This window comes from Schistocerca gregaria, chromosome 2 (genome assembly GCF_023897955.1).
Source record: "Schistocerca gregaria isolate iqSchGreg1 chromosome 2, iqSchGreg1.2, whole genome shotgun sequence".
Classification (NCBI taxonomy): Eukaryota; Metazoa; Arthropoda; class Insecta; order Orthoptera; family Acrididae; genus Schistocerca; species Schistocerca gregaria.
Genome location: NC_064921.1, coordinates 81388447 through 81403523, shown reverse-complemented (window position 1 = coordinate 81403523; position 15077 = coordinate 81388447). Strand labels below are relative to the sequence as shown.

Genomic DNA, 15077 nt, shown 5'->3' with positions numbered 1-15077 from the left:
ACAGAAGAATGCTGAAGATTAGATGGGTAGATCACATAACTAATGAGGAAGTATTGAATAGGATTGGGGAGAAGAGGAGTTTGTGGCACAACTTGACCAGAAGAAGGGATCGGTTGGTAGGACATGTTCTGAGGCATCAAGGGATCACCAATTTAGTATTGGAGGGCAGTGTGGAGGGTAAAAATCGTAGAGGGAGACCAAGAGATGATTACACTAAGCAGATTCAGAAGGATGTAGGTTGCACTAGGTACTGGGAGATGAAGAAGCTTGCACAGGATAGAGTAGCATGGAGAGCTGCATCAAATGAGTTTCAGGACTGAAGACCACAACAACAACAAGTGAGGGTGAAATTCATATTATGGAAGTTACTTGAAATGTCTGGTCTGAGGTATTCCATAGCAGCATCTACCGAACCTGACAACCCCATCTTTTCAGTAACAGTTATAAAATGTTTGTTAAAAAGTTCTGCAACACTATAAGCATCTGTCACCAATGTATCATTTACTCTTAATGCTATTTGTTCCTCTTCATGTCTGGTTCTACCAGTCTCCTCCTTCACTATATCTCATATTGTCTTTATTTTGTTATCTAATATGACTATCTTTTCCTTGTAATATATTTGCTTTGACATCCGTATTACAGTCTTTAATATTTTGCAGTATTTCTTGTAATGAGCTGTAGCATCAACATTGGAAATGTTTCGGATTGACAGATAGAGGTTTCTTTTTGTTTTACAAGATACTCCTCTTCCTCTAGTAATCCATGGCTTCTTTGTAGACTTTGCTCTAACCTTGGTAAGTTTTGGGGGAAAGCAGTATTCGAATAAGGTAATCAATTTATTAGCAAAAGTGTTATATTTTTCATTCATGCCATGAGCACTGTAAACATCAGGCCAGTGAATGTCGCTGAGGAGTGTCCTAAAATAATCAATTTTTGGCTTACTGATTACCCTCTTGAGCTCAGATTTAACAGATTTTATATCCTGTTCAGTATTAACATTTAACAGAAGGAACTGCATGTCATGGTCTGAGAGGCCACTGACTATTGGTTTTGTAATATAATTTTGTTCATTGGACTTTTCTATAAAGATGTTATCAATGGCTGTTTGTGAGCAAGTTGCTATCCTAGTGGGGAACTTTACAGTGGGAATTAAGTTGAATGATAGTGTTACTAACTCAAATAAGTTCCTATTGGGAGAGTCTTTAAGGAAATCTACATTGAAATCACCAGCAACCACTATTTCTTTGTTTTTGGTTGTTAAATGGGCCAGCTCAGCTTCAAGGTGGTTTACAAACAGATTAAAGTTACTTGCAGGTGCTCGATATAGACTTAATATTATGAAAGATTTTTAGTGAAATTCTAATTCTGTTGCACATGCTTCCATATGCTGTTCTAGGCAAAATTTATGAATGTCTATGTTCTTAAATTTATGACAGTTCCTGATGAATGTGGCAACTCCTCCTTTCTCCATTTCTGACCTACAAAAGTGAGATGCTAACCTAAACCCTGTAACACTTAAAAGTTCTATACCAGTGGTCACATGATGTTCAGAGAGGCAGATTATGTCAGCTGGGTTTGAAACTCTAATTCATCTATGCAGTTAGTTAAGTCATTAATTTTATTTCTCAGTCCTCGAATATTTTGATGCAATAAAGATAGCTGACATTTCACATTGACTGAGTTAAAATTGGGTACAGTTAAAACATCTGCTGACTGTTGAAAATTCTTAACCAATGGATGTTTATGCTGATGTAATAAGCTGGAATATGTTTTTTGATTTCTTTCTCAAACTGAATGTTTGTCTCAGATCTAACCTCTCTTAAAATTTGATTTCTTTCTGTCCTCCCTACCCTAAAAAAGAGTCTTTTCTGAACCCTATAACCACTGGTATTTTACCACTCATGATAGTGCCTCCCCCCTTTAACTTTCTTGCTATTTCCCCAGCCAATTTACCCTTCCGTTTCCTGTTGAGGTGAAGGCCATGCCTAGTATAATCCCACCTACTGAGAGAATCAACAGCAACCACTCCAATGTGTGACCTTGCACCCAACATGAGCAGCCGTTCCAGCTCCAAATTGACTCTCTTAACAGAAGAGTTCAAATGAGGTCGGTCATGGCGCCGAAGAACAGATACAAACTCAACACTAGTATGCCTCGATGCTGATGCAATCTTCGCCAGAAGCTGATTTCAAAGTTGTGACAGCAAATAGCTGTTGCAAGCTACTGCTGATGTATCTTGTATGTTACTACATCCCTCTAATTCCATTATATGTTCATATTTCAGTATGACATCTGAAGATGGTCTAAAGCAGACCAAAGTCGGCAACATCAAAACAAAACGTTTTGTGCACGTGATACTATTTACATTCATTTTAATATATATATATATACCTCTTTCCTCGTCACCTTAGCCAGCTTCATCCTGACCCACAACTTCTTCACTTTTGAAGGCCAGACATACCAACAATTAAAGGGAACAGCCATGGGTACCAGGATGGCCCCCTCGTATGCCAACCTATTTATGGGTCGCTTAGAGGAAGCCTTCTTGGTTACCCAAGCCTGCCAACCCAAAGTTTGGTACAGATTTATTGATGACATCTTCATGATCTGGACTCACAGTGAAGAACAACTCCAGAATTTCCTCTCCAACCTCAACTCCTTTGGTTCCATCAGATTCACCTGGTCCTACTCCAAATCCCATGCCACTTTCCTAGATGTTGACCTCCATCTGTCCAATGGCCAGCTGCACACATCCGTCCACATCAAACCCACCAACAAGCAACAGTACCTCCATTATGACAGCTGCCACCCATTCCATATCCAACGGTCCCTTCCCTACAGCCTAGGCCTTCGTGGCAAACGAATCTGCTCCAGTCCTGAATCCCTCGACCATTACACCAACAACCTGAAAACAGCTTTCGCATCCCACAACTACCCTCCCAACCTGGTACAGAAGCAGATAACCAGAGCCACTTCCTCATCCCCTCAAACCCAGAACCTCTCACAGAAGAACCCCAAAAGTGCCCCACTTGTAACAGAATACTTCCCGGGACTGGATCAGACCTTGAATGTGGCTCTCCAGCAGGGATACGACTTCTTAAAATCCTGCCCCGAAATGAGATCCATCCTTCATGAAATCCTCCCCACTCCACCAAGAGTGTCTTTCCGCCGTCCACCTAACCTTCGTAACCTCTTGGTTCATCCCTATGAAATCCCCAAACCACCTCCCCTACCCTCTGGCTCCTACCCTTGCAACCGCCCCCGGTGTAAAACCTGTCCTATGCACCCTCCCACCACCACCTACTCCAGTCCTGTAACCCGGAAGGTGTACACGATCAAAGGGAGAGCCACATGTGAAAGCACCCACGTGATTTACCAACTGACCTGCCTGCACTGTGATGCTTTCTATGTGGGAATGACCAGCAACAAACTGTCCATTCGCATGAATGGACACAGGCAGACAGTGTTTGTTGGTAATGAGGATCACCCTGTGGCTAAACATGCCTTGATGCTCGGCCAGCACATCTTGGAACAGTGTTACACCGTCCGAGTTATCTGGATACTTCCCACCAACACCAACCTATCCGAACTCCGGAGATGGGAACTCGCCCTTCAGTATATCCTCTCTTCTCGATATCCGCCAGGCCTCAACCTCCGCTAATTTCAAGTTGCCGCCGCTCATACCTCACCTGTCTTTCAACAACTTCTTTGCCTCTGTACTTCCGCCTCGACTGACATCTCTGCCCTTAACTCTTTGCCTTTAAATATGTCTGCTTGTGTCTGTGTATGTGCGGATGGATATGTGTGTGTGTGCGAGTGTACACCTGTCCTTTTTTTCCCCTAAGGGAAGTCTTTCCGCTCCCGGGATTGGAATGACTCCTTACCCTCTCTCTTAAAACCCACATCCTTTCATTTTTCCCTCTCCTTCCCTCTTTCCTGACGAAGCAACTGCCAGTTGCGAAAGCTCGTAATTCTGTGTGTGTGTTTGTGTGTTTTGTTCATGTGCCTGTCTGCCGGCGCTTTCCCGCTTGGTAAGTCTTGGAATCTTTGTTTTTAATATATATATATATATATATATATATATGACGATGTATGTGCGGATGGATATGTGTGTGTGTGTGCGAGTGTAAACTGCTGGGACCCACTGTAGTAAATGTAGTGCAGTGTTTTGAATTCTTAATTTCAGATACCATTCTAAGGCAAGGTTGTTAACTTTGGTAAAGTTGAACACATGTGGCATATACTATAACTACCTACATTTCTTTATATATGATGTGGTCACTGATAAACCTTTGTACTTTAGGCATCATTATACATCACAGATTTATTATTTTAAATTTTATTTTTGCTTGGTTATTGCCACCTGCCAACATGTACAAAACTATCTTCTTTATTATTGAGCTATAAGCCTTGTACATGTACAGCTGCATATCAGTGGAATTACAAAAGTTTTTTCTAGCTGTAAGGTTGTCCATATTATGAAATAATTTGATATTTTTGTATGATCTAGTTAGTTTCCGTCTTTTCAGATTATGCGGTTCGATAGCAGTTCAGACGTGGGTGGAGTCGCAAGGTCTGAGAGTGTTACAGACCTTAACTTGGAGCATCTGAACAATTCTATGCACAGGGAAAGCAGAGGACGCCCTTCAACATCTCCTGGTTTTGCAAAAGCCAATTCAGCAGATGGCGATATGATAACAACACCAACAAAACCATTTGGACTGGGTAAGAATTTTTCAACCAACGTGTATAAAATTAAATGTTTTAATTATTTTCCCTACAATATCATTTGCTAATGACAGTGCTCTTTTTTTCCTTTTGTAAGACAATCATCTTATATAGCTGTGTAGATAGCAGTGGAGCACAAAATGTTTTAATATAACAGACATATGTTTCATTCACCGATAATGGTAAGATTACAGTTATTTCCCAAATTTGGTGTCAAATTTTTTCCAGGTATATTCAGAATCTTGCAATGTTTTCTGTTATGGCAGTTCCTAACTTAACTATTTTGCTTATATTGTGTAAGTTCTTTGTCTGTGTAATATTTGAACTATTCAGTTGCTGAATCATATCTTCCATGATAACAAATTTTAAGAATTATTCAGAAATCAAGGCTCCAGAATTTGTCATTTGTTCCCAATTTCAATTCTATCATTCTGAAGCTGTTCATCAGACCATAAATGGACAGAGAAAAATTGCTTATTTACACAAGTTACATCAGAAGTGAAGAAAGAAAAATACAAACATATGTAAGGCAGACACCTTATTTTATAGTTAACAAAGCAGACACCATTGTGGCCAGCAACACAGGGAAAATTATCCAACCGCTTGATGATTTCTTTGAACATTTGTATTGATCAAGAGAATAATCAGGAACAACGATGATTAATAATAAAAATAATGATGTGTCAGAAGTAATGCCAGATGAGCAATATGAAACTATTCGATGTGAATAAAGGAACAGAAGTTGAGGATGGGGAAGTTTTTGTGTCTTTAAGTAGGGAAAATGAAGAAAGAATATGGGTTATGTAACATATCTGAACCAATGTCCTTAATGAGATGCTATAGTATTGTTCGGCACTAGTTCAGATATACAACTTCTAATAAAGGTTTTAAAGTAAGCCAGAAAATCAACAATAATTTAAAATAATGTATAATCTGCCCATTGAAATAGTGATATAGTTCAGTATTATTCTGCTTTACACCTCCTAAGCAAGTTAAGAAACATTTTCTCAGAAACATTTCACTTTACTAGTAAAGAATAAGCATTGGTGATTATATAAATTTCTTGCTGTTTCAAGTACTATAGGCTACAACAACAGATGCTAGCAGCAGTAACAGTCCTCCTGTATTTCAATTTTAAATCTGAAGGTCATCTACTTCAGTAGAAACCAGTCATAACAGCTAAACAAAAACAGGGTGTAGACTGTTTTGTTTATAAAATTACTATAGAGTTGTAAGCAGTTTTGCTTCAGGATTTGATATTTTCTGTGAGTTGATTATAGTGTTTAGTGTTTCTTTTCCCTATTGTTGTGACAACTGTAGCTTTCTTTCATCTTCATTAGACTTTAAAGTGAAAATCTTTACTGGTCATCCATTACTCAGTTATCCTGGTATTTCAGACCCCATATTTTTCTTGAAGTGTGAGGTTTCTGTATGCACTTAACATCAGATTCCTAAAGATGGAGTTACAGGTAACCTCTTGCAAATTTTAGTGTGTCAGTATGCATTTCAAATTCAGTGCTGTGTTGTGCATCCTTTTTTAAAAAAAAATTCCTGCTTTGACAATACTATGTTCGTATGTTCAATGTTTGTATTTGTGTGTGTATGTCTATGTCTTTTGTGAGGATAGCGGGAAGGACAGAAGGTTGGGGGTGGGGGGTGGAGGAGTGCTTTTAGAGTCAAAACTATTACAGAATCATCACTGAATATGCTTTACTAATAAATTAAAACATGTGTGCTACCCATTTTGTTTTAATTGTAGAAGCTACATTGATGATGAAGTCATAGTACCAGTTTTTTTAATGGTAATGACTGGATGGACAGTAAAATAAACTATTATAATATTAAGTGTAGGTTTGGAGAGCTGTATTGAGTTTTCAAAACCAAGATTCTAGTGCATTCAATGCAGAAGGTTTACCAGTAAGTGTGGGTACTAGCTTCAACTTAATGACCTTGGGCATGAACTTTTAATACGAAAACCATTTAAAAATGGAGGTTTGCTCACTTAATGATGCGTAGATGCACGTTGGGGAGTACAAGGAGAAGCAGGAAAATGGGCAAGTGGAACTGTAAACAGATTGGAGTGTAAAAAAAGAATTGTAACTACAGAAGATGAACTGGAATGGACTAGACATGTAACTAAGTGAATGGATGGTAGATAAATGAAGGAAATTTTGCTGCATTCAAAGAGAAGACTGAAACACTGAAGTAAAATGGAAGGTTCACAAGTGACTTTAGTCAGCTTTGATATATATATATATACACACTCTTGGAAATTGAAATAAGAACACCGTGAATTCATTGTCCCAGGAAGGGGAAACTTTATTGACACATTCCTGGGGTCAGATACATCACATGATCACACTGACAGAACCACAGGCACATAGACACAGGCAACAGAGCATGCACAATGTCGGCACTAGTACAGTGTATATCCAGCTTTCGCAGAAATGCAGGCTGCTGTTCTCCCATGGAGACGATCGTAGAGATGCTGGATGTAGTCCTGTGGAACGGCTTGCCATGCCATTTCCACCTGGCGCCTCAGTTGGACCAGCGTTCGTGCTGGACGTGCAGACCGCGTGAGACGACGCTTCATCCAGTCGCAAACATGCTCAATGGGGGACAGATCCGGAGATCGTGCTGGCCAGGGTAGTTGACTTACACCTTCTAGAGCACGTTGGGTGGCACGGGATACATGCGGACGTGCATTGTCCTGTTGGAACAGCAAGTTCCCTTGCCGGTCTAGGAATGGTAGAACGATGGGTTCGATGACAGTTTGGATGTACCGTGCACTATTCAGTGTCCCCTCAACGATCACCAGAGGTGTACGGCCCGTGTAGGAGATCACTCCCCACACCATGATGCCGGGTGTTGGCCCTGTGTGCCTTGGTCATATCCAGTCCTGATTCTGGCGCTCACCTGCACGGCGCCAAACACGCATACGACCATCATTGGCACCAAGGCAGAAGCGACTCTCATCGCTGAAGACGACACGTCTCCATTCGTCCCTCCATTCACGCCTGTCGCGACACCACTGGAGGTGGGCTGCACGATGTTGGGGCGTGAGCGGAAGATGGCCTAACGGTGTGCGGGACCGTAGCCCAGCTTCATGGAGACGGTTGCGAATGGTCCTCGCCGATACCCCAGGAACAACAGTGTCCCTAATTTTCTGGGAAGTGGCGGTGCAGTCCCCTACGGCACTGCGTAGGACCCTACGGTCTTGGCGTGCATCCATGCGTCGCTGCGGTCCGGTCCCAGGTCGACGGGCACGTGCACCTTTTGCCGACCACTGGCGACAACATCGATGTACTGTGGAGACCTCACGCCCCACGTGTTGAGCAATTCGGCGGTACGTCCACCCGGCCTCCCGCATGCCCACTATACGCCCTCGCTCAAAGTCCGTCAACTGCACATACGGTTCACGTCCACGCTGTCGCAGCATGCTACCAGTGTTAAAGACTGTGATGGAGCTCCATATGCCACGGCAAACTGGCTGACACTGACGGCGGCGGTGCACAAATGCTGCGCAGCTAGCGCCATTCGACGGCCAACACCGCGGTTCCTGGTGTGTCCGCTCTGCCGTGCGTGTGATCATTGCTTGTACAGCCCTCTCGCAGTGTCCAGAGCAAGTATGGTGGGTCTGACACACCGGTGTCAATGTGTTCTTTTTTCCATTTCCAGGAGTGTATATATATAAAATTCAAGCTTTCGCAACCAGCAACCGGTTGCTTCTTCAGGAAAGAGGGAAGGAGAGGGAAAGACAAAAGGATGTGGGTTTTAAGGGAGAGGGTAAGGAGTCATTCCAATCCCGGGAGCGAAAAGACTTATCTTAGGGGGAAAAAAGGACAGGTATACACTTACGCACACACACGCATATCCATCCGCACATACACAGGCACAAGCAGACATTTGTGAAGGCAAAGAGTTTGGGCAGAGTCAGTCGAGGCGGATGTACAGAGGCAAAGATGTTGCTGAAAGACAGGTGAGGTATGAGCGGCGGTAATTTCAAGCTTGTGTCTGTGTATGTGCAGATGGATATGTGTGTGTGTGTGTGTGTGTGTGTGTGTGTGTGTGTGTGCGCGGGTGTATACCTGTCCTTTTTTCCCCCTAAGGTAAGTCTTTCCACTCCCGGGATTGGAATGACTCCTTACCCTCTCCCTAAAAACCCACATCCTTTCGTCTTTCCCTCTCCTTCGCTCTTTCCTGAAGAAGCAACCGCTGGTTGTGAAAGCTTGAATTTTGTGTGTATGTTTGTGTTTGTGTGTCTATCGACTTGCCAGCGCTTTTGTTTGGTAAGTCACATCATATTTGTGTGGAAACATTCCACGTGGGAAAAATATATTTAAAAACAAAGATGATGTGACAAACCAAACGAAAGCACTGGCGGATCGATAGACACACAAACATACACACAAAATTCAGGCTTTCGCAACCAATGGTTGCTTCATCCCTCCTGACCTGGTAAAGAAGCAAATAACCAGAGCCACTTCCTCATCCCCTCAAACCCAGAACCACTCACAGCAGAACCCCAAAAGTGCCCCACTTCTGACAGGATACTTCCCGGGACTGGATCAGACTCTGAATGTGGCTCTTCAGCAGGGATACGACTTCCTCAAATCCTGCCCAGAAATGAGATCCTTCCTTCATGAAATCCTCCCCACTCCACCAAGAGTGTCTTTTCGCCATCCACCAAACCTCCGTAACCTCTTGGTTCATCCCTATGAAATCCCCAAACCACCTTCCCTACCCTCTGGCTCCTACCCTTGTAACTGCCCCCGGTGTAAGACCTGTCCTATGCACCCTCCCACCACCACCTACTCCAGTCCTGTAACCCGGAAGGTGTACACGATCAAAGGCAGAGCCACGTGTGAAAGAACCCACGTGATTTACCAACTGACCTGCTTACACTGTGACGCTTTCTATGTGGGAATGACCAGCAACAAACTGTCCATTCGCATGAATGGACACATGCAGACAGTGTTTGTTGGTAATGAGGATCACCCTGTGGCTAAACATGCCTTGGTGCACGGCCAGCACATCTTGGCACAGTGTTACACCGTCTGGGTTATCTGTATACTTCCCACTAACACCAACCTATCCGAACTCCAGAGATGGGAACTTGCCCTTCAATATATCCTCTCTTCCCGTTATCCACCAGGCCTCAATCTCTGCTAATTTCAAGTTTCCGCCACTCATACCTCACCTGTCATTCAACAACAACTTTGCCTCTGCACTTCCGCCTTGACTGACATCTCTGCCCAAACTCTTTGCCTTTATATGTGTCTGCTTGTGTCTGTATATGTGTGTGTTTTCCCCCCCTAAGGTAAGTCTTTCCGCTCCCGGGATTGGAATAACTCCTTACCCTCTTCCTTAAAACCCACAGCCTTTCGTCTTTCCCACTCCTTCCCTCTTTCTTGACGAAGCAACCGTTGGTTGCGAAAGCTTGAATTTTGTGTGTATGTTTGTGTTTGTTTGTGTGTCTATCGATCTGCCAGCGCTTGTAGAGGAAGCCTTATCCGGCAGTGAATGTCTGATGGCTGAAATTGTAATGACATCAGAAAAAGGAAGAACAAGAGATTATAAAAGACATAATTGCAGAATGAGAGGAAGTAAGTGGAAAAGGTGGTCAAAAATTATATTTCTATGTGAAAGGACAGTACATAGACAGTTTGAATAATCTGGTATTTTTGATATGATTTTTGTAAGGTAAATAAGATCCTGCCACAGGTGTATTATGATTAAAAACAATCAAAATAACAGTAATAACACTAGCAGAAAGAAATTCTGTACTGGTTAAGCCTCCAGTTGCTGTACGTCAAACTATCTATAAAGCCTCTCCTCTAATATCCTGACAGGTGTATATTACAGTCAAAGAAACAAATTGTATAAACAGCTTATCTGTGCCTATAAGTACTTCACATGGAAGATATGTTTTCATTTTCTCTCATTTTCACCTGTGTGTGTTTTTGTGATCACAGATCCCCGTAAGTGGCAGCTTGCTTTGATTATATTTACTTATTTGTTTTTTTGCTGCTGTTTGGGTTGTGCTCCCTTTTACTATTTTAATGTAACTATGGCTCAGTATATCAACTCTTTTGCCTATGTCTGTCTCCTAGCACTGCTGTTGCTCTTGGTACAATGACAGATTTTTCACAAGTAAGATATTTATTCCACAGTTATATGCATTAGAAATTTGCACAGGTTGTTGACAAAATACATTTACTGTTGTATGGGTTCCCATCTTCAATCTAATATTTCATGTAGATGTGAATATGAATTATAGCTTTAGTTTCTTTTGCACAGCTGACATCTATATTGTATTAATCTCTTCCTTGTTTGCATTCACTAACATTATAAGAAAATACTCGCACAAAAATAATTATAATAATTTGACTTTAAATGTAATTTTCCTTCTTTTTGTGTGTATTTCGTAACTTTCTTAATTTCCAAGTACTGTTAGGGAACCCAAGAATAGTGACCTAATAATGAGAAAAATAGTGGTTATTTTACTTGCCATGTCCAACAAAAATAATCATCCTGAAGGTAGGATATATTTTTAAAACCAGCTGCCAACATCTTTACTCTGACATATTGTTTCATTTTGTTCTGCAACCTAGGCTCCATCCTCTCAGGTAAAATGGAGCTTGTTCTCTGTTTTGCTATGAATTTTAAGTAGACCTTCAGCATTTGTGACATTTTACTTGCACTGAGTGTGACTTATTTTGGTCTGTGACTAGATAGTGAAAACCTAATGCTACTTCTTGTTTATGAAATTGAATATTTAATACATGTTTATTTTGGTCTAGAGATAGTGCATTTCATTGGCTGAATACCTTTGTGAAAAGAAGATGCTATATGCAGAGAGAAAAGACAATAATCTCTATATTATATATTGTGACATAAATGATCCACTCAGTTGGGTAATATCGTGAATGCTGTTTGTTCTAGGATAGACCAAGTAGCTTCTGTTGCTGTATTTGTAGTTTGACTAGGAATTCCTGAGACACTACTGTTTATCTTATTGCTTTATTGCATGGCATTACCTTTCCTTTTAAAATTCTGTGGGGTGTAAAATTTCCTCTGATATTTTTCATGACTATATTTTGCAATAATTTACCAAGTTGAAAATCTGGCATTTTTGTTTTTGCTAATTTCTGCCAGGCCTTAAAAGTGCAAAATATTTGTGTCTTTTGTGGCTTGTTGCAATATCAGCACTGTATACTGTTGTTTGTCATTTCTGATATTACAACGTAATTATTTTCTTCAATTTAATAAAAGAAAAAATATTGTGGAAGAGTGTTTTACCCATGAAACAAATATTTGCATACTGTAGATTTCATTTCACCTGTTATAGTGATTTGTTTCACATAAATTCAACCCTAGTCTTCCACAGAAAGTTTCGCTATAAGAAACTCATTGATTTTGTGAGTTTTAAGCATTGTGTTGTGTTGACTTTAGAGTAGTATCCTACTCCTGAATCCTGAAGAAATTGAGAAAATGAGTTGTGTATCATAGCAGGAACACAGCAGGAACATCAACAAATTATTTTGTGGTCATCTGTTGACATTGCACAGTGTTTTATTGCTGTTTTTGGATAGTTACTCCCATAGCCTCTGTCTGGGTTATAAGAAATCAGTGTTCATAATTACACTTAAGATCACAGAAGATGTTGTATAGTTGCATTTTGTGTAGTTTAGAACAGTGTTATTCAAACATTAATGGTCTTGCATTTGTAGATGATCTTGTCGGTAATGTTTCAGTTACTTGAGTTACACTATGACTAAAATTATTCTAGCAGCTTCTTAGTCATTTCAGCGATTTCCTTATTTTAGTTTACCATGTTATCATGGAGAGAAATCTAAGTTAGAATTCACTTTTAAAGCAGTTTGATGTACTTATTACATAGAAATAGATAAATGAAAAACAAAATTTTGCAATGTATGAATTTATAAATAATGTTATACAGAATGTTCTTCTGGTTGAAATGGATAAAATGGTATATTTGATCTGAAGGTCCATATGAGGCTTTGCGAATGGAACAGTGAAGGAAATGGCTGGTAGTGGTACCCTGTGCCATGTGCCATACAGTGGCTTACAGAGTATGTATGTAGCTGTACATATGGAAATAGCATATAGAGGAATGGGTGGTGATGGAAGATTTTTGGAGCTAGGACACATAATGAGACAATGGAATATATTATCTTCCTTGGCATGTGGAAATCCTCAGAAGATTTTTTTGGGCATTTGTGACATGCACCCGGCACTTTATTACCTAAGTGGTACAGATTATTAATTAAAATTGTGTGAGGTCATTATAAGCACAACATCTGATAACAGATCATAACAGCATAGTATGGCAACTGAACATATACAATTCTTTTGTATTGTTGAATGAAAAACGGTAAAGATTAGTGGCAGTTTAAGTTACCTTTTGATGCTGAGTTGCACAAACAAGTTAGGCAGTGTCTAATGCCTCTCCTGTGTAGATGATTGGGCAAATTTCCATGATGAAAGAAAACAGATGTTACATGCTATGTACCAGATCTCCATTCTGTAAACTTTTATTTTGTGGAGGGAAATAGGTTGTCTATTATAGTAGTAAAATTTTCTGTGCCTCCATGTTTCTGCCCTCTTTTCACACATTATATGCCCTTGCTTTATCTTTTGGGATCTGATCGTATATGCTGAAATAGGGGAATAAGCAAGGAGGTTCACTTAAACATTTTGCTGAATGAAGTGGTGCACTGGTAGATGAAGAAAAGTCTTCAATGTCCATACCACTGTAGCTCAACCATTTTCCACATTTTCATTTACATCTAGATTGCTCAAGGAATGGAGTGCAGGATGAACTATTGTTGGTAAGCCTCCATGTAAGGTGGTATTTCTTTCATAACAGATATGTAGGAGAAAGCCTCTTCTAGTAATGTACACTCTAAGAATTTTAACAGTTAAGTGCATTGTGAAGCACAATGCCTGTCTTGTAGCACCTGCCATTGTAATCTATCAATTCTATTTGGTAAGAGTCCCAGACTGACAAGCAGTACTCAACTATTATTTGAATGAGACTCTTGTAAACTGTCTCCTCCATGGCTTGACTAGTTTAGCAGTCTTTTCATAGTATCTATCTGTGGCTCAAAATCTCCTCTTTAGGGTGAATAGCGATCTGTCCTTTTCATATTTTTGTTATTTCACCCTGGACTTTCCATTGTTTGACACACGAAATTGGTGGTTTCTCCTTACACACTCCGACTGTTGTGACTCCTTTGCTAATAACTTTTCTGGAAACATGGTGATATGTTTCTCCGGTTTATTGATTTTGATTACTGGATTATTAGACCTGGTTTCTGTTTGAGAACTAATTTCTGTCAGCAGTACCATTTTAAGCACTATTAACATCTTCTGAGACAAATACGCTTCTCAGGTTTGCCGCTGGATCCTATTGTGTAACTCACACAATATTTCATCAATGCAACTGCTCAATATCATCAGGAGGTGGTAGCTCTGCTGTCACTGGTTCAAGGTGCAACTGATGATAATTGCGGAGCAGCGTCAGAATTTATCATGCCAGGAGCAGGCAATATGCGTGTGTGGAAAGACGCTCCTAGTTGGAGGAAAGCAGCGCTCCTGGCGCCCCCTGCTGGGAGCCGCAGAAATTCCATCTGTGTGTGCCATGGGCAGCAACTGTGTGCCAGACGCTCCTGCAGTTAAAGTCTGAACTATATCTCAGTTGTTCGTTGCGTCACTTGATGTATCAGAAGTTCTTGTTTTCCCTGTCTTTTATTTAATGGCAGCCAGTACTGGATTTCAGGCAGCACTTAGTTGAAAACCTGCATCCCTGTTGATAAGATTGTCTTCCGTACCAATATGTATGGCCTCCTTAACAACACAGTCCCAGAAAGATGACATTGGGGATAAAATTTCCGTCTATTCGGAAAGCATACAATGTCCCGTGACCAGGCAATGCTCCGCTACCACTGATTTAACAGGTTCCCCAGGCATGTATGATGATGGTGTTCGACGCAACATTCTTGTGCAGTTCGGCATGTCTGTCCAATATAAGATTTTCCACATTGGCATGAGATTTTATACACGCCACATTTCCTAAGGCCAAGGTCGTCTTTGACCGAGCACAATATACTCCTTAATTTTGCTGGTGGCCAAAAAGCACACTCGATGTCATGCTTTTTGAGGACTCTTTCTATTCTTGAAGACATGCCACCAAAATAGGGCAAGAATGCTGTTGCAGTGGGAGCCTCTGCATATTCGTTTGCATCCCTGCTTTGAGTTTGCTTAGAATGGAATGCATGGCAAAGCATATTGCACATTGCCTGCTTCCGGAATGATAAATTCCG

At 40.8% G+C, this 15077-nt stretch overlaps 1 protein-coding gene across 3 annotated transcripts in view; it reads left to right on the top strand.

The window, feature by feature from the left end:
* LOC126336356 (kinesin-like protein KIF13A) overlaps positions 1 to 15077 on the top strand; it is a 1265558-nt gene that overhangs the window by 1182719 nt on the left and 67762 nt on the right. For all 3 annotated transcript variants that reach the window (XM_049999947.1, XM_049999946.1, XM_049999945.1), the window contains exon 28: positions 4530 to 4725. In XM_049999947.1, coding sequence (XP_049855904.1) covers positions 4530 to 4725 — 196 coding nt within the window. The remainder of the gene's footprint in view (positions 1 to 4529; positions 4726 to 15077) is intronic.